The sequence below is a fragment of the Rana temporaria genome, chromosome 13 (assembly GCF_905171775.1).
Source record: "Rana temporaria chromosome 13, aRanTem1.1, whole genome shotgun sequence".
NCBI lineage: Eukaryota > Metazoa > Chordata > Amphibia > Anura > Ranidae > Rana > Rana temporaria.
Window position 1 is genome coordinate 3488554 of NC_053501.1, and position 24758 is coordinate 3513311.

Here is a 24758-nt window from a genome sequence, read left to right on the forward strand (position 1 = left end):
CCCACTGGTGATTAAATACCACCAAAAGAAAGATCTATTTGTGGGGAAAAAAGGACGCCAATTTTGTTTGGGAGCCACGTCGCACGACCGCGCAATTGTCAGTTAAAGCGACGCAGTGCCGAATCGCAAAAAACGGCCGGGTCCTTTAGCTGCCTAAAGGTCCGGGTCTTAAGCGGTTAAAAAAAAAAAAAGGCATATTCCGGGAGAGTTGGTAGCTCCTCGTTTCAGCCAAAGAACACTGGAGTTGTGACGCTGAAGATCTCGTGACGTATAAAGTCTTGGCAGTCGCTTGGTCGGGGCCCTTAGAGGAAATCTAATCCTAAAGGATCTGTACTGCCTCTCCAGCCTACTCAATGTACATAAGAAACCCTCCCCCCGGGTGACACTTCCTGCTCAGAGAGAGGGCCCAGCCTCAGATACAGACAACGCACAGAGTGACAATTAGGTGGCCATTGTGATGTCACTGTGGGATCTGATCTCCTGGGCTATCCTGCTTATACTGGGGCTATTCCTAGTCTCCTTCCTCCTCTACTCTACCTACCTCCACTACATCCACCTGAAGTATGACCACATCCCGGGACCCCCCAGGGACAGGTGAGCACTCAGGACTTTGTATTGCTTTGCTGAAGATACAAAGGTTACAAATGTAATCAAACATGCAACTTTGTATCCATCCATACTGTTGCATACCCCCAACTGTCCCTGATTTGGAGCAATGTCCCTCATCCTCCTCATTTGTCCCTCATTTTGGTCTGATCAGTTGTATATAAAATGCACTTTTTATCTATCAAAAAGTGTTTCCCACGCAGTGCCGAATCGCAAAAAATGGCCCGGGTCCTTTAGCTGCCTTAGGCCCCGTACACACGAGAGGATCGATCCGCTGAAATTGATCCGCGGATCGGTTTCAGCGGATAGATCCGCTGGTGTGTACGATCCAGCGGATATTTATCCGCGGATATATTTCGGGCCGACCGATTTCCAGCGGATAAAAATTTCTTAGCATGCTAACAAATCTATCCGCTGGAATCGGCTCCAGCGGATCGATCCGGTGGTCTGTACAGACTCACCGGATCGATCCGTCCGAACCCATCCCTCGCATGCGTCGTAATGATTCGACGCATGCGTGGATATCCTTATATGACAGCGTCGCGCACGTCGCCGCGTCATCGCGGCGACGGCGCGACACCGCGGACGGAATTCCGCGGGGATTTTGATCTCCTGGTTAGTACAACCAGGAGATCAAAATCCGCCAGAGGATTTATCCGCGGATACGGTCCGGAGGACTGTTTCCGCGGATAAATCCTCTCGTGTGTACCCGGCATTAGGCTGCATTCACACCTAGACGTATATACGCCTGAAGCGCGACGCCGCAGCAGCCCCTAATACGCTGGAGGGGTGATTTTACATGGTCGGCTATGGAGATGGTTCACATCTCCACGCCGAACGCCGAAACACCTGAAGCTCAAAAGAAGTTCCAGACCCTTTTTTTTCGGGCGGCTCCGGCGTTCGGGCATAGCCGACCATGTAAAAAATCACCCCTCCAGCAAAAAACAATGTTTAAAACGTCGCGTTTTGTCGCCGCAAATCGCGGGACAAAACGCCTATTTGATGTCGCCGCAATACGCCGCAGATCACCTACGCTGAGGTGTGAATGCAGCCTAAAAGTCCGGGTCTTAAGTGGTTAAAAAAAAGGCATATTCAGGGAGAGTTGGGAGCTCCTCGTTCCAGCCAAAGAACACTGGAGTTGTCAGTTAAAGCGACGCAGTGCCCGGAATCGCAAAAAGTGGCCCGGTCTTTGGCCAGCCAAATGGTCCGGGGGGCTGAAGTGGTTAAAGTGCTAAATATCAAAACATAGCCTGGTCATTGGGGGGGGGGGGGGGTAAAAACTTCCAGGGCTGAAATGGTTAAACATTGATCTATAAATGCAGTTTTTTTTTTATGTTTATTGCATAAAATGTTATTCCAGATAAATGTTATACCGGTACTTATTTTTTTCAGCTTTCTTCTGGGTCACGCCCCCTCACTAATGAGAGCGATGAAGGCGGACAGCCTGCTGCATGAGCTGATTCTTCAGTGGTAAGTTTTGCTGCGCTTACTGAAAAAGAATGTGTCTGCGGTCAAAGGTGGAAGGTGGAAACCTGTTTGGCGTAGTTGTACTATTCACAGAATGTATTGTCAAAAGTATTGGGACGCCTGCCTTTACACGCACATGGACTTTAACCACTTCATTACCGGGCACTTAAACCCCCTTCGTGCCCAGACCAATATTCAGCTTTCAGCTCTGACGCATTTTGAATGACAATTGCGCGGTCATACAACGCTGTACCCAAATTATATTTTTATCTTTTTTTTCCCCACAAAGAGAGCTTTCATTTGGTGGTATTTGATCACCTCTGCGGTTTTTATTTTTTGCGCTATAAACAAAAAAAGACAAAAAAAAAAAAACCACATTTTTACTTTTTGTTATAATAATATCTCAATGTTTTTTTATATTTTTTCCCTCAGTTTAGGCCGATACGTATTCTTCTACATATTTTTGTTTAAAAAAAATCGCAATAAGCGATTGGTTTGCGCAAAAGTTATAGCGTTTACAAAATAGGGGATAGATTTATGATTTTTTTTTGATTTTTTTTACTAGTAATGGCGGCGATTTTGTTTTTGTCAGGCCTGTGACATTGCGGCGGACGTATCGGACACTTTTGACACAATTTTGGGACCATTCACATTTATACAGCGATCAGTGCTATAAAAATGCACTGGTCACTGTATAAATGTGACTGGCAGGGAAGGGGGTGAGGAAGGTGTTAAATGTATTCCCTGGGTGTGTTCTAACTGTGTGGGGGGAGGGGGGTGACTGGGGGGGGTGACCGATCTGTGTCCCTATGTACAAGGGACACAGATCGGTATCCTCTCTCCCTGACAGGACGTGGAGCTCTGTGTTTACACCCCATCATTACACACAGATCCACGTCCCTGCTGTCACCGCCGATCCCGGGCACCTGGCGGACATCGCGGCCGCCAGGTACACGCATCGGCATCTCAACGATGCGCCAGGCACAGTGTTTCCCAGCGGCGCACGTGGGGAATGCACATAAAAGGACGTCCAGGGACATCCACCCGGCAGTTGAGAGCCGCGCTGTGGACGTCTTTCGTCTATAGCGCGGCTCTCAAGTGGTTAATGACGGCCCTTCCCTCTGTAGTGTATACACGAGTGCGGAGTGTCAGTCTGATTTCTGACACCCAATCGTGATAAGGAGTCTCTGTCAGAGGCTGCTAACCATGTGATCAGCTGTGACCAATCACAGCTGATCATCGTGTGAACCAGGAAGTGCCGGTAAACGGCATTTCTCGGGTTCAAGCTGACAGGGAGAGCCGATCGGCGACGCGCCGGCCGGGGTTCCGCTCCTCTCCCCCCCTCACCGGCCGGCGCATCGCTGGAGCGCTGGAGCAGGTAAGTGTCTGTTTATTAAAAGCCAACAGCTACACTTTTTGTAGCTGCTGACTTTTAATAAACTTAAAAAATGGCTGGAAAACCCCTTTAAATGATTACAGTAGAATGAATGTATTCCGTCCTTCATAAATAACCATCACATGAAAATCTAATATTTAAAATCAAACGTTCGTGTTTTTCAGGTCACAGCTCTACGGTCCCGTCGTTCGTGTTTATGCTTTCCACAGAGTGATGATCCTGGTCAACAGCGCCGATGCTGTTAAGGTGACATTACTTGTTCTATAAGCCCCCCCCCCCCCCGTTCACATTTACTGGAGCTGGAGAGCGCAAAATCTGCCGCGGCTCTGCCTAGAAGCCAATCAGCTTCCAGGTTTCATTGCGGAGAGGTCACCCACTGTTTAGCTAAGTAGTAACCATATCTGGCGTTGCTGTGTCGTCTAAGGAGTAGGCATAGCATGTATTGTGTTGTGGACTACAACAAAATGGCCGCGTCACAACTTCCGTTTTTGGTATATATAAACATTAGCTCTACCGCCAATCAGGTTCCCCAGACGAAGACACGTGACCCCGTGTCGTAACGCGTAGGGATTGGACGGACGTACACCTGGAGTGACGTAAGCAGGCGCTGAGGACGCCGCTTGTGGATTTTTACCATTGCACGGTTTTAATTTGTTCTATGTAAGCACAGGTTATTCTATTAAACTTCCCCCTATGATCATTCTTATGGTGCGCAGGATCGCTGCACGAACACAATGATATCCGAATGATGCCTCTAGCTGCACCCATCATTCAGATATCACCGCACAAAGTCCAGGACGTCATATGACGTCCACCCGGGATGGTGAGATCCCCTCTGTGGGCGTCATATGGCGGTGTGCCGGTACGGAAGTGGTTAAGGACTGGGAACTCCCTTGGAAAGTAGCACAGTGTTGTAGGCTGCATTCCAGAGTATCTCCAACTCCACTGGAGATTCCAGTTCTACTGTCTGCAGGACTACCAGCCCTCCCGACTTCTCCAAAGATCTCCCAGGGCAAGGGCTAGGAAGGGTTAAGCAAAATACTGTCTTCCAGAAAGGCTTGCTACATGTAGAAGTCCCTTGTGTATTCCTAGGTGTGCTGATGTCCTTAGGCAAGATTTCTTTCAAACCGCACTGCTGTCAGGATCCTCCCAAGCCAGCCCGGACGCAGACCCCCCCCCCCCCAGACTCCATCTTTCACCCGACTCCCCTGCTGGCATGACTCATATGACTCCATATTTGAGGGCTGGCTCAGCCACCCTGCCAGACCCACTGCTTGGGTATAGCACCCCTAACTATGCAAATCAACCCTCCTGGCCTCGGGCCCTCTAGCTTCTGGAAATTTCTCCAAACTTCCTGAACCAAGGGGAGGCACCAGAGACCTGCCTCTGTGAGTCATCCAGTCTGACCTGCAGTAAACCCATGACCCAATTAAGACTCGCAAGTTCAAGTAAGAAGTGAACTATAGGCAAAACTAATTTTAAAGTGGAGTTCCAGACGTTTTTGTGTTTATTAAAAATCAGCAGCTACAAAAAAAGTGTGCCAAACCAAAAATTAAAAAAAACAAAACAAAAAAACCGAGCGTCTGTAGATGGTTTTTGTGTGAATGGCGCCTTGCAAATGACCTGAGTATCTCTACCTCGCGGATATTGGGGAAGTGTAGAAGGGGAGCTGGGGACATAAAGATAGAAGGGAAAATAAGAACACAACTGGGACATCTGTAACATTTGGGGACTAATAATGTTCAGTAAAAAAATGATGTTTTTTTATGTTTTTATTTATCATTCAGGAAATTCTGCTGTCACCCACATTCACAAAGGACTCGGTCTACAAGAACGCTTTCCATCTCTTTGGTGTCAGGTAAGTCCTGGATTTACAATCTATAAAGTCCCTGTAATGCCGCGTAGTCGCGTACACACGCTCGGAAATTTCCGACAACAAATGTTCGATGGGAGCTTGTTGTCGTAAAATTCCGACCATGCGTAGGCTCCATTGGACATCTGCTGTCAATAGGAGATTATGGTGCCCCCGGGCAATAGGAGATTATGGGCCCCCCCGGGCAATAGGAGATTATGGGGCCCCCGGGCAATAGGAGATTATGGGGCCCCCAGGGCAATAGGAGATTATGGGCCCCCCAGACAATAGGAGATTATGGTGCCCCCGGGCAATAGGAGATTATGGTGCCCCGGGCAATAGGAGATTATGGTGCCCCCGGGCAATAGGAGATTATGGGGCCCCCAGGAAATAGGAGATTATGGGGCCCCTGGGCAATAGGAGATTATGGGCCCCCCGGGCAATAGGAGATTATGGGGCCCCCAGGCAATAGGAGATTATGGGGCCCCTGGGCAATAGGAGATTATGGGCCCCCGGGCAATAGGAGATTATGGTGCACCGGGCAATAGGAAATTATGGGCCCCCCGGGCAATAGGAGATTATGGGCCCCCCGGGCAATAGGAGATTATGGGCCCCCGGGCAATAGGAGATTATGGGGCCCCCGGGCGATAGGAGATTATGAGGCCCTCGGGCAATAGGAGATTATGGGGCCCTCAGGCAATAGGAGATTATGGTGCCCCTGGGCAATAGGAGATTATGGTGCCCCGGGTGATAGAAGATTATGGTGCCCCCGGGCAATAGGAGATTATGGTGCCCCGGGCAATAGGAAATTATGGGCCCCCCTGGGCAATAGGAGATTATGGGGCCCCCGGGCAATAGGAGAATATGGGGCCCCCCGGGCAATAGGAGATTATGGGGCCCCCGTGCAATAGGAGATTATGGGGCCCCCGGGCAATAGGTGATTATGGTGCCCCCGGGCAATAGGAGATTATGGGCCCCCCGTGCAATAGGTGATTATGGTGCCCCCGGGCAATAGGAGATTATGGGGCCCCCGTGCAATAGGAGATTATGGGGCCCCCGTGCAATAGGAGATTATGGTGCCCTCGGGCAATAGGAGATTATGGTGCCCCTGGGCAATAGGAGATTATGGGGCCCCCGGGCAATAGGAGATTATGGGGCCCCTGGGCTATAGGAGATTATGGGGCCCCCGGGCAATAGGATATTATGGGGCCCAAATTAAAAGTGCGCTTGTAAGACCGCTGCGCAAATACGGTGTGACATACGGTATTCTCTAGGGGGTTAGAAAAAATATATATAATGTTTGGGGGTTCTGAGTAATTTTCTATCAAAAAAAAAATGTTTTAAACTTGTAAACACCGAGTCTGAAAAAACGGGCTCGGTCCTTAAGTGGTTAAAGCAATCGGCACCCAAGTAATTCAGCCGCAATTGTCTTGCAGGTTTTTGGGGAACGGCCTGGTGACAGATCGCGATCACGAGCATTGGCACAAGCAGAGGAGGATGATGGATCCCGCCTTCAGCAGGACGTAAGATAAAGATGAATTCTGGGCTCGGTTTTTCATATCCTTTGTCTATCCTGCATGAGAAAACAGCTGCCCTTTGCTTCTGTGAAGGAGCTTCCTGTAATAAAGACCAAGCACTGCTGCTCTCTCCCCTTGTGCAGGGAGACTGGTCTTGTCTCCGCCCCCCCTCCTGAAGTTTTCTGCAGGAAACCTGTAGTGGGTGGAGCCTGATGGGTCCCTCCCACAGCTCTGTCCCCTACACAAGCTACACAATGGCCCAGATTCTCGTAGATGGGCGTAAAACTGTGCGGGCGGAACGTATCTGATTTACGTTACGCCGCCGCAAGTTTTACAGGCAAGTGCTTTATTCACTGTAAAGTTGCGGCGGCGTAGCGTAAATCACCCGGCGCAAGCCTGCCTAATTCAAATTAGCCGGGTAGGGGGCGTGTAGCATTTAAATTAGGCGCGTTCCCGCGCCGAACGTACTGCGCATGCGCCATCAGAAAAATATCCCAGGGTGCATTGCTCCAAATGACGTCGCATGGACGTCATTGGTTTCGACGTGGCGTCCAGCCCCATTCAAGGACGACTTACGCAAACAACGTAAATTTTTAAATTTCGACGCGGGAACGACGGCCATACTTAACATTGGTTGCCCCTCATATAGCAGGGGCAACTTTACGCCGCGCAAAACTAACGTAAACGTCGTAACTTCACTGCGTCGACCGCGCGTACATTCGGGAATTCGCGTATTTAGCTAATTTGCATACTCGACGGGGAAAACGACGGAGGCGACACCTAGCGGCAAAAAATAAAAATTGCATTTAAGAGCCTTACGACTGTCGGATCTAATGGATATCTATGCGTAACTGATTCTATGAATCAGTCGCATAGATACGACGGCCCAGATTAGGACTTACGACGGCGTACATTGCGTTGTGCCGTCGTAAGCCCTTTGAGAATCTGGGCCTATATTGCCTTTACACGCACATGAACTTTAATGGTGCCCCAGTCTTAGTCCCGTAGGGTTCAATATTGAGTTGGCTCCGCCCTTTGCAGCTACAACAGCTTCACCTCTTCTGGGAAGAATGTCTACAAGGCTTAGGAGGGTGTCTATGGGAATGTTTGACCGTTCTTCAAGAAGGGCATTTCTGAGGTCAGGCCAGGGCCGATCCTAGGCAGGGTGCACGGGGTGCGCTGCACCCAGGCGCCGCAGAGGTGGGGGCGCCGAAGCTCCAAAGTGCTCCCCTCCCTCCTCCTTGTCTGTGTCCAGAGGCGGAGCGCGGTTCCCCATCCCGCTTGCTCTCTCTGCTGGTAACTGACAAGAGCGCATACCTCCCGCTGTCCCCGGAATCCGGGCTGGGTACCACAGCGGAGCCTAGTACCGGAACACGTTCTGATGGGGGACACCTGCTGGGAGGCTCTGATGGGGGACACTGGCTGTGGGGGGCTCTGATGGGGGACACCTGCTGTGGGGGGCTCTGATGGGGGACACTTGATGTGGGGGGCTCTGATGGGGGACACCTGCTGTGGGGCTCTGATGGGGGACACCTGCTGGGAGGCTCTGATGGGGGACACCTGCTGTGGGGGGCTCTGATGGGGGACACCTGCTGTGGGGCTCTGATGGGGGACACCTGCTGGGAGGCTCTGATGGGGGACACCGGCTGGGGGGGGACTCTGATGGGGGACACCTGCTGGGAGGCTCTGATGGGGGACACCTGCTGTGGGGCTCTGATAGGGGACACCGGTTGGGGGGGGGACTCTGATGGGGGACACTAATGAAGACTTCTTAGGGGATCATCTCTGTGTTTGAGTCGTAGCCATAGAAACATGTGTAAAGGGGAGGAGTTAGTAATATGACTACACCCTGCACTTCTCTGTTTCATAGTACAGTGGAACCTCGGTTTACGAGTAACGAGGTTAACGAGCGTTTTGAAAGACAGGCAACTTTTTTTAAAGCTCGGGTTGCGAGTGCTGCCTCACAAAACGAGCAGAATTCAAGCTAATGTGGCCTGCAGTACCGCATGTGATACATTTGCCTATATGTCTCAGTTTACTGCTCCCTGCTAGCCAGGTTATTGATGTGCTAATGTCTCCTCACTATTTCTAAAGGTTAATTGATCTATTGTGTTGTGTGAAGGAGAGCTGGGTTTAAGTGGCTTGTGTTAATTATTCTGATTGCTTCATTGTGGTAATTATGTCTCTATATGCGGGGTCGAGCGGTCTGGTTGATGTATTCAGTACAGCTAGTGCTCAGCGTCATTGATGTCATTGTCTAAAGAAAATGTGTTTCAGCATCGGCCCCGTCGTGTCTACCTATAATCTGTATGGAAGCCCCAGTGTGAGGGGGGCGGAGATTTGTCATTGTAACAGTTTTGGAAATGACATATAAGCTGTGTGTGTTATAACATTAAAGTCTGTGTTGTTCAAGCAGTAAGCTGGTCTCATGTGTGGCTTTCTGGGCGATTCCAGGGATATCCCTCCTCGTGGAATATTGGGGTGATTTTCGTTATGGGAAGAAGGGAACGTTGACGGGGATATCATACCGATACCGTCACAATTGGTTGGTAGCAGTGGGATTTTTCCCTTCTATTCCCCTTCACACCCGGATTCCAAGCAGACACTGGAAGAACTACTGGAAGTTCGTGGAAGGATTGCTAGCAACAAAACCAAGCGGGTCATCATAGCAGAATCAATGGAGCTAGACCAGGAGGACGGGATTGCAGCAACGCCAGCAGTACAAGAGATGGAGACACCAGTGATTCAGGAGGAGGAATCGCCAGCCAACAAGCTAATGAGAGAGAAGCTAGCGTGGTTCGGCCCGAACCCAACGCCAGATGTGGTACTGAAAGTGATGGACATGTTAGTAAACGCAGAGCTACAGAAGGCTAAAGAAATAAGAGACGCGGAGCTACAGGAGGCTAAAGAAATAAGGGACGCAGAACTACAGAAGGATAAACAAATAAGAGACGCAGAGCTACAGTTAAAACTGGCAGCAGTCCAACAAGCAGCCGCACCTTCTACGAACAGTGAGTACAGCACAGCAGACGCAAGGAAGATTCCGTTTAGCGCTTTTAAAGCTTTTGATGAAAAGGACTGTGAGATTGATAACTTCCTGGCGGATTTTGAGCGACAATGTAACCTGCACCGAATAGCTAGAGGAGACTGGGTTTCAATATTGTCAGGCAAACTGTCAGGCAAAGCTTCTGATGCTTTCCGGACCGTGCCAGATCAGGATATCCATAGCTACGCCCGGGTTAAAGAAGTGCTCCTGGCTCGTTATGCAGTAACCCCAGAGTCCCACCGACAGAAGTTCAGGGACTCACGCAAAACCACGAAAGACTCTTATGCGGAATGGGCATGCCAATTGTCCCGGTCGGCCTCTAACTGGGCTAACAGCAGCCAGGCCACCACCGCAGAGGACATTTTGCAACTAATGCTCCTGGAGCAATTTTACAATCACATCCAGACGGACGTCAAGGATTGGGTGAGAGATCGCAGGCCCATGACTCTACCAGAGGCCGCGAAGTTGGCGGATGAATATGCAGATACTCGCAAGACGAACCAGGTCACACCACAGGAACAACCTCCACCACAAACGGTGCCCTCACACCCACCAACCGCTAGATACCAACCTCCTAACAGACCGGTGACATCTAGCCCTCGCTATCATCGCCAGGAGGGCAACGAACAACGCTGCTTCCGGTGCAAACAGCTGGGTCACTTCAAGCAGAATTGCCCCATGAATGACAACACCAGGTCAAATTGGTCTCAACCTGGGTACCGCCCACCAGCAGCAGCCCATTGTGTAGACTCGGCTTGGGATCCAAAGGAGCTGGGTCAGGAAGAACCATTGGGCACCCCTTACGAAGCCCTCATGGTACAATCTGTTATTACGGACAACAGGGAACACCATTGTCAGCTGGTCATGGGCGACAGCCCTGAGCCGGAGGGGCCCTGGAGGGAGCTGGGCAGAAAGAGGCACCGCCGGCCACCCTTCAAGAAGAAGAGGTCCTGGAAGCCGTATAACAAGCTGACCTGGGAGGAGAAGAAGCGACTGGAGGAGAGGGAGTCGCAGCGGGCGTCCCAGATGCGTGCCGAGATGTTCGCCAAGGGCCCACCGGTGGCCCCTTACACCACCACCCAGTTCCTGATGATGAAGGACCACGTGGAGAGCCTGCAGGACATGAGCAAGCAGGAGCTGATCCGTGAGTACATAGAGCTGGAGGAGTGCATAAGCCGCAGGGAGGAGGAGAACAACCACCTGAGGTCACAGCAGCATGAACTGGAGATGGAGCTGGAGAAGCTCCAAGAGGAGAACCGGCGGCTGCGGAGGGAGCAGGGGGTGGCTGACCTTATGGGGCTCTGATTCCCCTCCCCCCCGGACTCTGAGCACCAGTGCTACAGCATTTCAACAAATATAACCTGCCCCCTCCCATAGCGGGACACCTAGACGGCGGCGCACAGACCCATTCGCTGTCTTCACACTGACTTCTGGTGACTTTGCAGATCGCACAAAGACTTGGGGACTGACCGGCGTGTGATCTGACGACCCGGTGACATACCTGAGTCTGAAGCAGTTGCCAAGGGAGGTCAGTCATGCCAAACGGAGTTAACCTCTGACTAATAGCTCTGAACCCGTCAACCCTACTGGACCAGGGAAGGTCCAACCGGGTTTGCCGGAGCAGGGAGCAAAAGGGGGGCCATTGTGATACATTTGCCTATATGTCTCAGTTTACTGCTCCCTGCTAGCCAGGTTATTGATGTGCTAATGTCCCCTCACTATTTCTCTCGGTTAATTGATCTATTGTGTTGTGTGAAGGAGAGCTGGGTTTAAGTGGCTTGTGTTAATTATTCTGATTGCTTCATTGTGGTAATTATGTCTCTATATGCGGGGTCGAGCGGTCTGGTTGATGTATTCAGTACAGCTAGTGCTCAGCGTCATTGATGTCATTGTCTAAAGAAAATGTGTTTCAGCATCGGCCCCGTCGTGTCTACCTATAATCTGTATGGAAGCCCCAGTGTGAGGGGGGCGGAGATTTGTCATTGTAACAGTTTTGGAAATGACATATAAGCTGTGTGTTATAACATTAAAGTCTGTGTTGTTCAAGCAGTAAGCTGGTCTCATGTGTGGCTTTCTGGGCGATTCCAGGGATATCCCTCCTCGTGGAATATTGGGGTGATTTTCGTTATGGGAAGAAGGGAACGTTGACGGGGATATCATACCGATACCGTCACACCGCATTTGGCCTGAGGTGGATCGGCGCCGTTCGGAAATGCACGGAAAGACCCGAGGACAGCTTGGCTCGGAAAGGCTCGTGAATGGAGTCTTTCCGTGGTTTGCCAAGGTCAGCCGAAGTGTCCTCGGGCCTCTCCGGATGTTTCTGAGGCTCTCCAGCCCCCCCCCCGCCTCTGGCCACATGTGGTATTGCAAGTCAATGCGGAACAAATTATTTTCATTTCCATTGACTTCAATGGGGAAACTCGCTTTGATATGCGAGCGCTTTGAATTACGAGCATTCTCCTGGAAAGGATTATGCCCGTAATCCGAGGTTCCTCTGTATATATTTCACTACAGTCTAGAGGTGAGAGTTTAGCTGGAAACCTGTGTGTTCTTTTTTTTTGCAGGTATCTGATGGGATTGATGGGCACTTTCAATGAAAAAGCAGAGGATCTGATGGAGCAATTGGCAGAGAAAGCCGATGGGAAAGCAGAGTTTTCCATGCATGAGATGATGAGTAAAGTAACGCTGGACGTCATTGCGAAGGTATCTGAGGAACATTAAAACGTTTCTCGGGAAGGCAAAGGGGTTAAAGTTGTAAACCCTGGACTGCCCCCATCCTGGCTCCTTACCAGTGGCGGCCCGTCCATAAACTGAGGGAAAATTTTTTTTTTTATATATTTTTGGGGGATATTTATTATACAAAAAAGGAAAAAATATTGCATTTTTTTCAAAATTGTCGCTCTATTTTTGTTTATAGCGCAACAAATAAAAACCACAGAGGTGATCAAATACCACCAAAAGAAAAAAAGGACGCCAATTTTGTTTGGGAGCCACGTCGCACGACCGCGCAATTGTCAGTTAAAGCGACGCAGTGCCGAATCGCAAAAACTGCCCGGGTCCTTTACCTGCCTAAAGGTCCGGGTCTTAAGTGGTTAATTGTGCCATATTCTGGTGAAATCTGTGCTATGGAGAAATTCACTGATAAATAAACAATATCATTGGGATAAAATACATTTTTATCTAATAATATAAGTAGAAGGGACCGGAAAGTCACCAGATCCAATGATGTGTCGCGGTATTTGCAGGTCGCCTTTGGAATGGAACTGAACTCTCTGCGTGATGACCAGACGCCCTTCCCCCGAGCGATTTCCATGGTGATGAGAGGCGTGAGCGAAACCCGCAACCCTCTGATAAAGGTCGGTGTGTTCTGGTGGAAATTGTGGCCTGTGCTATTAAATAAAAAGAAACCTGTCTTGTGACCAGGGGCGGACTGACAACCCATGGGGCCCCCGGGCAATAGAAGATTATGGGGCCCCCGGGCTTACAGATGGACACCACGATCTATGACCCTGGTTTTATTGAGCCTGGCAACCCTGATGGGGCCCCCTAGTGGCATGGGGCCCTTGGGCAGTGCCCGAAAGTCCCAATGGTCAGTCCGCCCCTGCTTGTGACCAAAGCTGGAAGAAGTAACAGGTTCCCTCTACTATATGTATGAAACATGAGCAGCGTGTACTTACCTTCTACTCTTCCTGCCTGATAATGGGCACAGCAGGTCTGCAGCCCCCCGGAACTCAGCACAGGGATGGTGGGAACCCCTCATAATAGGCAGAGTGGGTGTACAGACCCGGGAACTCAGCACAGGGAGTGAGACTCCTCATAATGGGCACAGCAAGTGTGCAAACCTGGGCGCTCAGCACAGGGATCGTGAGACCCCTCATAATGGGCACAGCAGGTGTGCAAACCTGGGCGCTCAGCACAGGGATCGTGAGACACCTCGTAATTGGCACAGCAGGTGTGCAAACCTGGGCGCTTAGCACAGGGATGGTGAGACCCCTCATAATGGGCACAGCAGGTGTGCAAACCTGGGCGCTTAGCGCAAGGATGGTGAGACACCTTGTAATGGGCACAGCAGGTGTGCAAACCTGAAATCTCAGTGCAGGGATGGTGGGACCCCTCATAATGGGCACAGCAGGTGTACAAACCTGGGTGCTTAGCGCAGGGAGGGTAAGACCCCTATAATGGGCACAGCAGGTGTGAAAACCTGGGCGCTCAGCGCAGGGAGGGTGAGACCCCTCGTAATTGGCACAGCAGGTGTGCAAACCTGGGCGCTTAGCACAGGGATGGTAAGACCCCTCATAATGGGCACAGCAGGTGTGCAAACCTGGGCGCTTAGCACAGGAATGGTGAGACCCCTCGTAATGGGCACAGCAGGTGTGCAAACCTGGGCGCTTGGCGCAGGGATGGTGAGACCCCTCGTAATGGGCACAGCAGGTGTGCAAACCTGGGAGCTTAGCGCAGGGATGGTGAGACCCCTTATAATGGGCACAGCAGGTGTGCAAACCTGGGCGCTTAGCACAGGGATGGTGAGACCCTTCATAATGGGCACAGCAGGTGTGCAAACCTGGGCGCTCAGCGCAGGGAGGGTGAGACAGCTCATAATGGGCACAGCAGGTATGCAGACCATGGAGCTCAGCGCAGGGAGGGTGAGACCCCTCATGAAGGGCACATCAGACCAGGGAGCTCAGCACATAGATCTCACCAATGGTGTCCATGAGAGATAATAAAGACGGTCAGGATGTTTAAGGGACCTTTCACACGGGGCTGTCCGTGTTCGGGCTCCTCTTTGCTTAGTGGGGATCGCTCCGTCGATCCCCGCTGAGCAGGCAGATGACAGGCCGGTCTCTCCGCACACACTGCGCAGGGACCGACCTGTCAGAACGCCGCTCTCCCCTATGGGGGGATCGGATGGCGACAGACCGTAGAGTCCGTTGTAGGGTTTTCCTCCATCACACTTTGGCGGATCGGAGCGGGTCAGCGGGCATGACATCCGTGGCTCCATAGAGGAGCACCCGTTCAGGCCCACCTAAAAAACTGTCAGGCGGACCTGAGAGGTCCGTCCGGTGAAAGGGCCCAAACTCTCCTGTGTCTACAAAATAAATTTTTGGTGAACTGATGTTTTATGAACTGATGTAAATGTTTTATTATTTTCCAAACAGTTCAACCCAGGAAAACGTGGTTTTATCAGAGCCGTCCAGGAGAGCGTCCGGCTCCTCCGCCAGACGGGCAAAGAATGCATAGAGAAGAGACAGAAGGCCATAGAGGACGGGGAGGAGATACCCACCGACATATTATCACAGATCCTCAAAGGCGCATGTAAGTCAAGTGTTTGCCAATAGGCATGATGTCAGGGATCGGATGGGAGACTGATTTGATGAGGTCGGCCTCTCTTATATCTCCTGTCCTGGCTCTGCTGAAGGTGAGACAGAGGAAGCCGAAGGACAAGAGGGACACGAGTGCCTAGAGCCGGGGGTCCCTAGGGAACAGCTTAGCAGGGTTCAGCGGCCTGGATCAGACTTTGGTGAGCTGAGCAGGAACAGGTAACAGCCAGGCAGGTAACTGAGGGTTAACAGCAACCAGGGGCATAGACAGGAGCAAGGTCTCAGGGATAGCCAGGTTTGTCAGCAAGCGGGCAGAGAGGTACCAAATCATAGACAGAGCCAGAGTCAGGAACGGAGCCGGGTCAGAGATGGGCATCAGTACAGGAACATAACACAGAAGGTCAAGAGCAAGCCGGGTCAAAATACTGGGAAGACACACAGGATCAGAGCAGGATTCAGGAACACAGCTGAAGACCAGTCAGCAAAGCACAAGAGCCCAGACTCCCTTTAAATAGGCTGTCTGGCGCCAAACGGGATTAGGCTCGTACGTGTGCGTGCGTGCTCGCGTCTGTGCGCATGCGTGCCCACAATTGCGAGCATGGCAAAGGCTATGCGCTTGCGCACGTCTGTGTGCAAAACATCTCACAGGAGTTCCCTAAAAAATGAGCTTCGAGTTCGAGTCGAACATTGCCTGTTCGCCAAACAGCGAACAATTTGGGGTGTTCGCGGCAAGTTCGTGTGAACTTTAGATACCAGTTAAAGTTTATGGGACTCGAACGTTTGAAATCTAAAGTGCTAATTATAAAGGCTAATATGCAAGTTATTGTCCTAAAAAGTGTTTGGGGACCCGGGTCCTGTCCCAGGGGACATGTATCAATGCAAAAAAAAGTTTTTCGGGAGCAGTGAACTTAATAATGCTAAAAGTGAAACAATAAAAGTGAAATATTACTTTAAATTTCGTACCTAGTGGGGGGTGTATAATATGCCTGTAAAGTAGCGCTTGTTTCCCGTGCTTAGAACTGTCCCTGCACAAAATTTAATTTCTGAAGGAAAAAAAGTCATTTAAAATCACTCGCGGCTATAATGAATTGTTGGCTCCCGGCAATACAGAGAAAAGTCATTAATAAAAAATAAAAAAAATGCGTGGGGGTCCCCCTAAATTCAATTACCAGGCCCTTCAGGTCTGATATGGATATTAAGGGGAACCCTGTGTCAAATAATAAAAAAAAATGACGTGGGGTTCCCCCCAAATATCCATTCCAGACCCTTCAGGCATTATTAAAATCACTGCTCCCAAAAAAAACGTCAGTTTTTAAAACTTTTTTTTGCATTGATACATGTCCCCTGGGACAGGACCCGGGGCCCCAAACACTTTTTAGGACAATAACTTGCATATTAGCCTTTAAAATTAGAACTTTAGATTTCAAACGTTCGAGTCCCATAGACTTTAACGGGATTCTAAAGTTCACACAAACTTTTGGTGTGTTCGCAGGTTCTGGTGCGAACCGAACGGGGGGGGGGGGGGGGGGTGTTCGGCTCATCCCTATTTGCCAACAAAGTAAGAAATGGATTTGAGATTTGGAATGTCGTTGTTTTACTGTAATGCCGCGTACACGCGATCGGAATTTCCGACAAGAAAAGTCCGATGTGAGCTTCCCGACCGTGTTGTAGGCCCCATCGGACTTTTCCACCAACAAAAATTGGAGAGCTGGTTCTCAAATTTTCAGGCGAAAAAAAATTTTAATTGGAAATTGCGATCGTCTGTGGCAATTCCAACGTGCAAAATTCCCGACGCATGCTCGGAAACAATTTGACGCATGCTCGGGAAGCACTGAACTTAATTTTCTCGGCTCGTCGTAGTGTTGTACGTCACTCCGGTCTTGGCGGTCAAAAGTTCAGAGAACTTTTGTGTGACCGCGTGTATGCAATTCCGACCGTGTGTATGTTCCACCAGACTTTTGCTGTCGGAATTTGTAGTTGTACGTCACCTCGTTCTTGACGGTCGGAATTTTGTGTGACTGTGTGTGTGCGCAACTCAAGTCTGATGCCGCGTACACACGATCATTTTTCGGGTTGTAAAAAACGATGTTTTTTTTTAATGTCATTAACCACTTAAGGACCGCCTCCTGCAGATATACGTCGGCAGAATGGCACAGCTGGGCACAAGCACGTACCTGTACGTCCTCTTTAAGTGCCTAGCCGTGGACCGCGGCGCACGCCCCGGTCCGAAGCTCCGTGACCGCGGCCGCGATCGGTTCCCGGAGCTGGAGAACGGGGAGAGGGGAGTGTAAACACAGCTTCCCCGTTTTTCACTGTGGCGCTGTCATTGATCGTCTGTTCCCTAATATAGGGAAACACGATCACTGACGTCACACGTCCAGCCCCGCCCCCCTACAGCTAGAAACACACATGAAGTCATACATAACCCCTTCAGTGCCCCCTTGTGGTTAACTCCCAAACTGCAATTGTCATTTTCACAGTAATCAGTGCATTTTTAATGCATTTTTTGCTGTGAAAATTACAATGGTCCCAAAAATGTGTCAAAATTGTCCGAAGTGTCCGCCATAATGTCGCAGTCACGAAAAAAATCGCTGATCGCCGCCATTAGTAGTAAAAAAAATAAAAATGATAAAAATGCAATAAAACTATCCCCTATTTTGTAAACGCTATACATTTTGCGCAAACCAATCGATAAACGCTTATTGCGATTTTTTTTTACCAAAAATAGGTAGAAGAATACGTATCGCCCTAAACTGAGGAAAACATTTTTTTTATATATTTTTGGGGGATATTTATTATAGCAAAAAGTAAAAAATATTGAATTTTTTTCAAAATTGTCGCTTTATTTTTGTTTATAGCGCAACAAAAAAAAAATGCAGAGGTGATCAAATACCACCAAAAGAAAGCTCTATTTGTGGGAAAAAATGGACGCCAATTTTGTTTGGGAGCCACGTCGCACGACCGCGCAATTGTCAGTTAAAGCGACGCAAAAACTGTCCGGGTCCTTTACCTGCATTTGAGTCCGGGTCTTAAGTGGTTAAAAAAGATTGTGTGTGGACTTCAGAGCATTTTTCGGGTTCTGAAAAACGGCCACATTTTTTTTCGCACGTGCTCTATTTTTTCACGACGTTTTAAACGTTGTCGTTTTTCGGGTTGTAAAAAACGGTCACGTGTGGGCTTTAACGATGTGAAAAACCCGCGCATGCTCAGAAGCAAGTTATGAGACGGGAGCGCTTGTTCTGGTAAAACTAGCGTTGGTAATGGAGTAAGCACATTCATCACGCTGTAACAGACAGAGAAGCGCAAATTGTCTTTTACTAACACGCAATCAGCTAAAGCAGCCCCAAGGGTGGCGCCATCCGCATGGAACTTCCCCTTTATAGTGCCGCCGTACGTGTTGTACGTCACCGCGCTTTGCTAGAGCATTTTTTTTTCATGATCGTGTGTGGGCAACGCCGTTTTAATGATCGAGTTGAAAAAAACGTTGTTTTTTCTAGAGCCTGAAAAACTTTGTTTTTTACAACCCGAAAAATTATCGTGTGTACGCGGCCTGATATATAAAAATGATCGCGTGTACGCGGCATGATATATAAAAATGATCGTGTGTACGCGGCCTGATATATAAAAATGATCGCGTGTACGCGGCATGATATATAAAAATGATCGTGTGTACGCGGCATGATATATAAAAATGATCGTGTGTACGCGGCATGATGTATAAAAATGATCGTGTGTACGCGGCATGATAGATAAAAATGATCGTGTGTACGCGGCATGATAGATAAAAATGATCGTGTGTACGCGGCATGATGTATAAAAATGATCGTGTGTACGCGGCATGATGTATAAAAATGATCGTGTGTACGCGGCATGATGTATAAAAATGATCGTGTGTACGCGGCATGATGTATAAAAATGATCGTGTGTACGCGGTATGATGTATAAAAATTATCGCGTGTACGCGGCATGATGTATAAAAATGATCGTGTGTACGCGGCATGATATATAAAAACGATCGCGTGTACGCGGCATCAGGCAGAATTCAGTCGGAAAAAAATCCACGGTTTTCTTGTCAGAATTTCCGATCGCGCGTACGCGGCATATAAGCGATTCATGAGCCTCGCATAACTTGTTTTTGTCCTCACAGCTCTGGAAAAAACATGCGATATGGAAATTTTGTTGGATAATTTTATCACCTTCTTCATCGCTGGTAAGTAGAAGGTTTATCTTAGAAATATCACTCCACTGACCCGTCTTCTGCTGTACTTATTGATTGTTTATCCATTGTTAGGACAGGAGACGACAGCCAATCAGCTATCATTTGCAGTGATGGAACTGGCACGAAACCCCGAGATATTAGAGAGGTAAGTCGCTGGGGAGCCTTAAGAAGGTGCAAGCAAGGCGGCATCAGACAGCAGAGCCTTGTGTCCCCCATAACATCCTTTAAAATGCTCTTGCTTTTAGATTTCTCTCTCTTAGGAGGGGAATTTTGTCAACTTCTGACTTTTTTATTTATTTACTTTTTTGCTTATGTATTATATCACATGTAGAGAAAAAATAGGTACTGATCACCAGGGCCGCCATCAGGGGGGTACAGGCAGTACACCTGTAAGGGGCCCCCAGGGCCCCAGACGGCAACCCCCCTTTTTTTATTTATTTTTTATTAAAAAAAATGTTTTTTATACTATTTTTATTTTTTTTATAAAAAAAAAGTTTTTTTATATATTTTTTATTAAAAAATGTTATATGGATAGATAGATAGAGATCTATATATATATATATTTTCAGTATCAATGATAGGATTTATTTTCCTTGTCAGAGTTCAGGCAGAAGTGGACGAGGTGATTGGTTCCAAAAGGGACATTGAATTTGAAGATCTGAGCAAACTGAGTTATCTTTCCCAGGTATGGAAGATGCTTCGCTACAATATTGGTTACAATGTTCTATACATTATTATTATTTTTACACTGTAAGACCCCTTTCACACTTTCACTTTCACACATTTGCCATAAAGTGCCCCAAGTATTAGCGGCACTTTCGGCCGCTAATGTGGTGCGTTTAACCCCCCCCCACTAGCGGCCATGTTGCAGCGCTGCGGAAGGAAGCGATTCATTTCAATGGGCAGGGGTGGTGGAGGAGCGGTGTATGGGCAGCCATCAGGAATTATGGGGCCCCAGCCATCCCAGGTTTTTTTCTTTATTCATCTTTTCTTTCCCATCTGACCCCCCACCTTTAGCAAGTCATCTGACCTTAGCAACCCGCGGCAGGAGAGAGAAGACTTGACTTTGTTTTGTTCATCGGCACCAACCCCCCCCCCGTTTATCATCTTACAGCAGGAGAGAGAAGAGATGACACTTTCGTTATCCCCCCCCCCCCCCCCCCGCTTATCTTGTGACAGGAGAGAGTAGGGCCCCGGTTCTCTGCTCCAGGGGGGCCCTACCTAAAGCTGTGTAAGGGGCCTCAAAATGTGTGATGGCTGCCCCCTGCCTAGCTGTGTTGTCAGATGGGCATGGAGGGAGAAGGATCGGACGGGGCGTCCCCGTTCCCTCCATGGCCATACAACTATGAAGCTAGCAAGGAGACAGCTGCTTTTCAAAGACGCCACTTTTCTCCGCCTCACTTCATGGTATTTAATGTCTCCATTCCTCAGGTCCTGAAAGAGACTTTGCGTTTATACCCCTCGGCCCCCGGCACCTCCCGCAGCCTGGAAAAGGAAATGGTCATCGAAGGGATTCCCGTTCCTGCAAACGCCTGTTTAGTGGTAAGTGAAATGCACAGAGCGATCAATCAGATTACAGATTTCATTATCCTAGTACAGGTTGGAAAACGGAATCTGCCCCCCTGATTGGACGAAGGAGGCTGCGCAGACACGCCTTCTTTTTTTTTTTATGAATGTATTGGAATCGCTCTGTACAATGTCCATGCTAGATGCATTTCATGGGTTACTGTATAACCTGCCCACTGTAGATGCGGCATAGTCGGACCCGGATTTACTCCCTGTGCCGCCCCAAGGCCGGGTCCTTCAATAAAGTCCCCCCCCCCCATTAGAGCCCTTCTATATCCCAGCAGCAGTGTCACCTCCGCCATTACTGAAGGCTGAGGGGGAACAAATTGGAGGCAACCATTTTCCAGAAGACCACAGACGAGTTATAAACAAGAAGGAAGCCTGCCGAGTGGCTACAATAGAAATTGAGCGGCGGCACCGCCCACCCGCCACCCCTTTCCACAACAGGTCACAGATGACAGACAGACCAGGGGCGGGGGGGTGGGCGGTGCCGCAGCTCAATTTCTATTGTAGCCACTCGGCATGCTCCCTTCTAGTTTATTACTAGTCTGTGGTCTTCTAGAAAATGGCAATCCTTGCCGATGGAAATCTCCGAACCTCGGCCGGCATCCAGGGCGACGTGGAATTTGAGGAAAGTGGCCAGTCGGCCTCCTGGCTCTTTTTTTAACATCCTCCAATCCACGGGGATGTTAAAGAATGAGCCTGGATGCCGGCCGAGGTTCGGAGATTTCCGTCGGCAAGGATTGCGCCTGCTCAGTCCTTACAGGAACCATCTGGATAGGGGAACCATACCGACAAGTCACCGTGTACAAGGGTTCTTGAAAGCCAACATCATCCGTTTTTTTTTTCTTGTAATATTTTGTAGTTTAACTTCTATGCCTATGGGAGGACGGAGCAGTTCTTTAACGACCCGCTGAAGTTTGACCCGGAAAGATTTGGTCCGGATTCCAAGAGGTAAGAGTGAAAAGAAGAGTTTTCTGGCTATACTTGGTGTTGTGTGGGTGTTGGAGCCTCCTGGTGATGATGTTCTTTATTCTATCTAGACCACACTTCACGTACCTTCCGTTCTCTCTGGGGCCTCGATCCTGCATCGGACAAGTATTTTCTCAGGTAAGAGCGGGTCAAGCTTAACCACCTAAGACCCGGACCAAAATGCAGCTAAAGGACCAGGCCCCTTTTTGCGATTCGGCACTGCGTCGCTTTAACTGACAATCGATTTTCAGTCCGTTACAGCGTGACGAATGTGCGATCTCCATGACGAACGCTAGTTTTGCCAGACCGAGCGCTTCCCTCTCGTACTTGATTCGGAGCATGCGTGGAATTTTGTGCGACGGAATTGTCCACACACGATCGGAATTTACGAGAACGGATTTTGTTGTCGGAAAAACCAGCTCTCAAATTTTTGTTGTCGGAGATTCCGACAGCAAATGTCCGGCGGAGCCTACACACGGTCGGAAATTTCCGACAACAAGCTCCCATCGAACATTTGTTGTCGGAAATTCAGAGCGCGGAATAAGACTTTCACTTCACGCAGGGCCGGCCCTACCATGGGACCCGATGGTACCATTGTTCCAGGTGGCACTTTCAGGGGGACGGCAAATTGCCGCTCGCCCGCCATCCCATTCCGCCAGCTCCGCTCTCCACTCCACTGTGGGGCTAATTGGCGCCCCACCGCTCCTCCCGTTCCGCTCTCCGCTCCACTGTGGTGCTAATTGCATGAATAGAGCCATAACAGGTCCTCTTTATACTCCTAATATACATGTATAGAGCCATAACAGGTCCTCTTTATTCTCCTATATACATGTATAGAGCTATGACAGGTCCTCTTTATACTCCTATATACATGTATAGAGCCATAACAGGTCCTCTTTATACTTCTATATACATGTATAGAGCCATGATAGGTCCACTTTAGTTATCATGATATAAAATAATGGATGTGGGGGCATTTTGGTGGGCGTAATTCTTTTTTTTGGGGGGCAGTATTTCATTCTTGGTACCAGGCAGCACAATGTCTTGGGCCGGCACTGACTTCACGTCATTCCAATACAATATAAAATACGTACATTTGCCTTGAAGGAGAATCTGGGCGAAGTGACAGGTTCTCCTAATAGGTCACCCCACCCACGGACGTTGCCCCCCCCCCTCCTGTGCTCCCCTGATCTGCGGGAGCCCCGGGTCTAACCCCTGTCTTTGTTGTATCACAGATGGAAGCCAAAGTGGTCATGTCAAAACTACTCCAGAGGTTTGAATTTGAGTTGGTGGAGAGACAGAGCTTTGACATAGTCGACAACGCGACCCTTCGCCCCAAAGATGGCGTCATCTGCAGGCTACGGCCACGAGGACATAAATAGTTGAAACTTTTACTGTTATTGTGTCATCTATTAGCATTTATAGATGTGTTGTATAAATGCAGAAATATAGATATTTTAGAGAACCCTTTCCCAGCTTTTGAAGTCTTTTTTAAACACGCACACAACACACAAAGAGTTACTTCTTCTTCTGCGAAGATAATGAATGGTAGTGAAGGTGCCGTCAATATATCCAGGGAGATGTGAGACACTGTGGGCCAGTCCAGGGAAGGAGGGAGAAGCCAAAGTCCTGTTTTTAATAATCTGTTTTCAGGCATCTGCACGAGTCAACACTGTGGCAATATTACAAAAATCACAAACCACTAAGAGCCTGTTCACACAGGTCCAACTTTGGATCTGACTTCAAGTCGCCCCTAGTCACGCCGCATGAAGAAATCAATGTAAGTGAATGGAGCCGTCTTAATGTACACTACTGAAGTCGCTCTGACTTAAAAAAAAAAAGGTTCCTGTACAACTTCAATCCGACTTCTAGGCTACTTGTACCCATTCATTTCAAGTCAGATCCCCGTTCATAGTGAGGCAGCTTTACAGGAAGTCACCCCAGTGTGAACCGGCTCCAAGGCAAACCCCTCCCTCCCACAGAGCTGGTATTTGGTATGAACGAGGAGGAACTCCAAGCCAAATTAAAAAAAAAAAAAAAACAACAGCATGGGTTCCCCCTCCAAGAGCATACCAGGCCCTTGGGTCTGGTATGGATTTCAAGGGGAACCCCCCTACGCCAAAAAAAAACCCAGCATGGGGGTCCCCCCCAAATTCCATACCAGACCCTTATCCGATCACACAGTCCAGTTGGTCAGGAAAGTGGGTGGGGATGACCGAGCACATAGGTGCTTTGGGGCAGAGGGATGCCCTGTGGCCCCCTCACCCCGGGGCACCTTGTCCTCATGTTCATGGGGACAAGGGCCTCTTTGCAACAACCCTGGCTGCTGGTAGTCAGGGTCTGCGGGCAGAGGGCTTTTCGGAATACAAGAGCCCCCTTTAATAAGGGGGCCCCCAGATTCCAGCCCCCCCACCCTATGAGTATGGGGGTACCCCTACCCATTCACCCTTGGGAGCGTCAAGAAAAAAAAAACTAGACAGGTTTTTAAAGTAATTTATTAGGCAACTCCGGGGGTCTTCTTCCGAGTTCCCTGCGCTCTGTTTCTTTCCGCCAGGCTCCTCCTCTATCTTTTTCCAGCTCTTTTACTTGCGGTGGCCCCGGTCTTCGCCCCCGCTCTCCAGTTCTTTCTGACTTTTGCAGGGCACCTCCGCTATCTTCTTCCAGCTCTCTTACTAGCGGCAGTCTGGTCTGCTTCACCTTTTTTCGATGTTGATACGCTTCCTCCCGCTGCAATGCCGGTTGCGCAACGATTTATAAAGGCATGGTCACCGGATGATCCCGGCCTTATGTCGTCACCAC

The 24758-nt window shown here is 49.3% G+C and overlaps 1 protein-coding gene across 1 annotated transcript; it reads left to right on the forward strand.

Annotated features, from left to right (window-relative positions):
• The first annotated feature begins 311 nt into the window (after positions 1–311).
• LOC120920768 (cholesterol 24-hydroxylase-like) lies at positions 312–23429 on the forward strand. Its single transcript, XM_040333049.1, has 15 exons — positions 312–594; positions 1999–2076; positions 3634–3715; positions 5257–5327; positions 6758–6844; positions 12449–12587; positions 13130–13240; positions 15041–15197; positions 19350–19412; positions 19494–19566; positions 20022–20106; positions 20853–20963; positions 21853–21941; positions 22031–22097; positions 23195–23429. Exons 1-15 carry the CDS (start codon positions 458–460, stop codon positions 23339–23341), a joined length of 1497 nt encoding a protein of 498 aa, XP_040188983.1. The 5' UTR covers positions 312–457; the 3' UTR covers positions 23342–23429.
• The last annotated feature ends 1329 nt before the right edge of the window (positions 23430–24758 follow it).

Coding starts and splice junctions, on each gene's coding strand:
- LOC120920768 (XM_040333049.1), top strand. CDS start 458: ATGTCACTGTGGGATCTGATCTCCTGGGCTATCCTGCTTATACTGGGG. Junction 595..1,998: donor CCGGGACCCCCCAGGGACAG/GTGAGCACTCAG, acceptor TATTTTTTTCAG/CTTTCTTCTGGGTCACGCCC. Junction 19,567..20,021: donor AACCCCGAGATATTAGAGAG/GTAAGTCGCTGG, acceptor TTTCCTTGTCAG/AGTTCAGGCAGAAGTGGACG.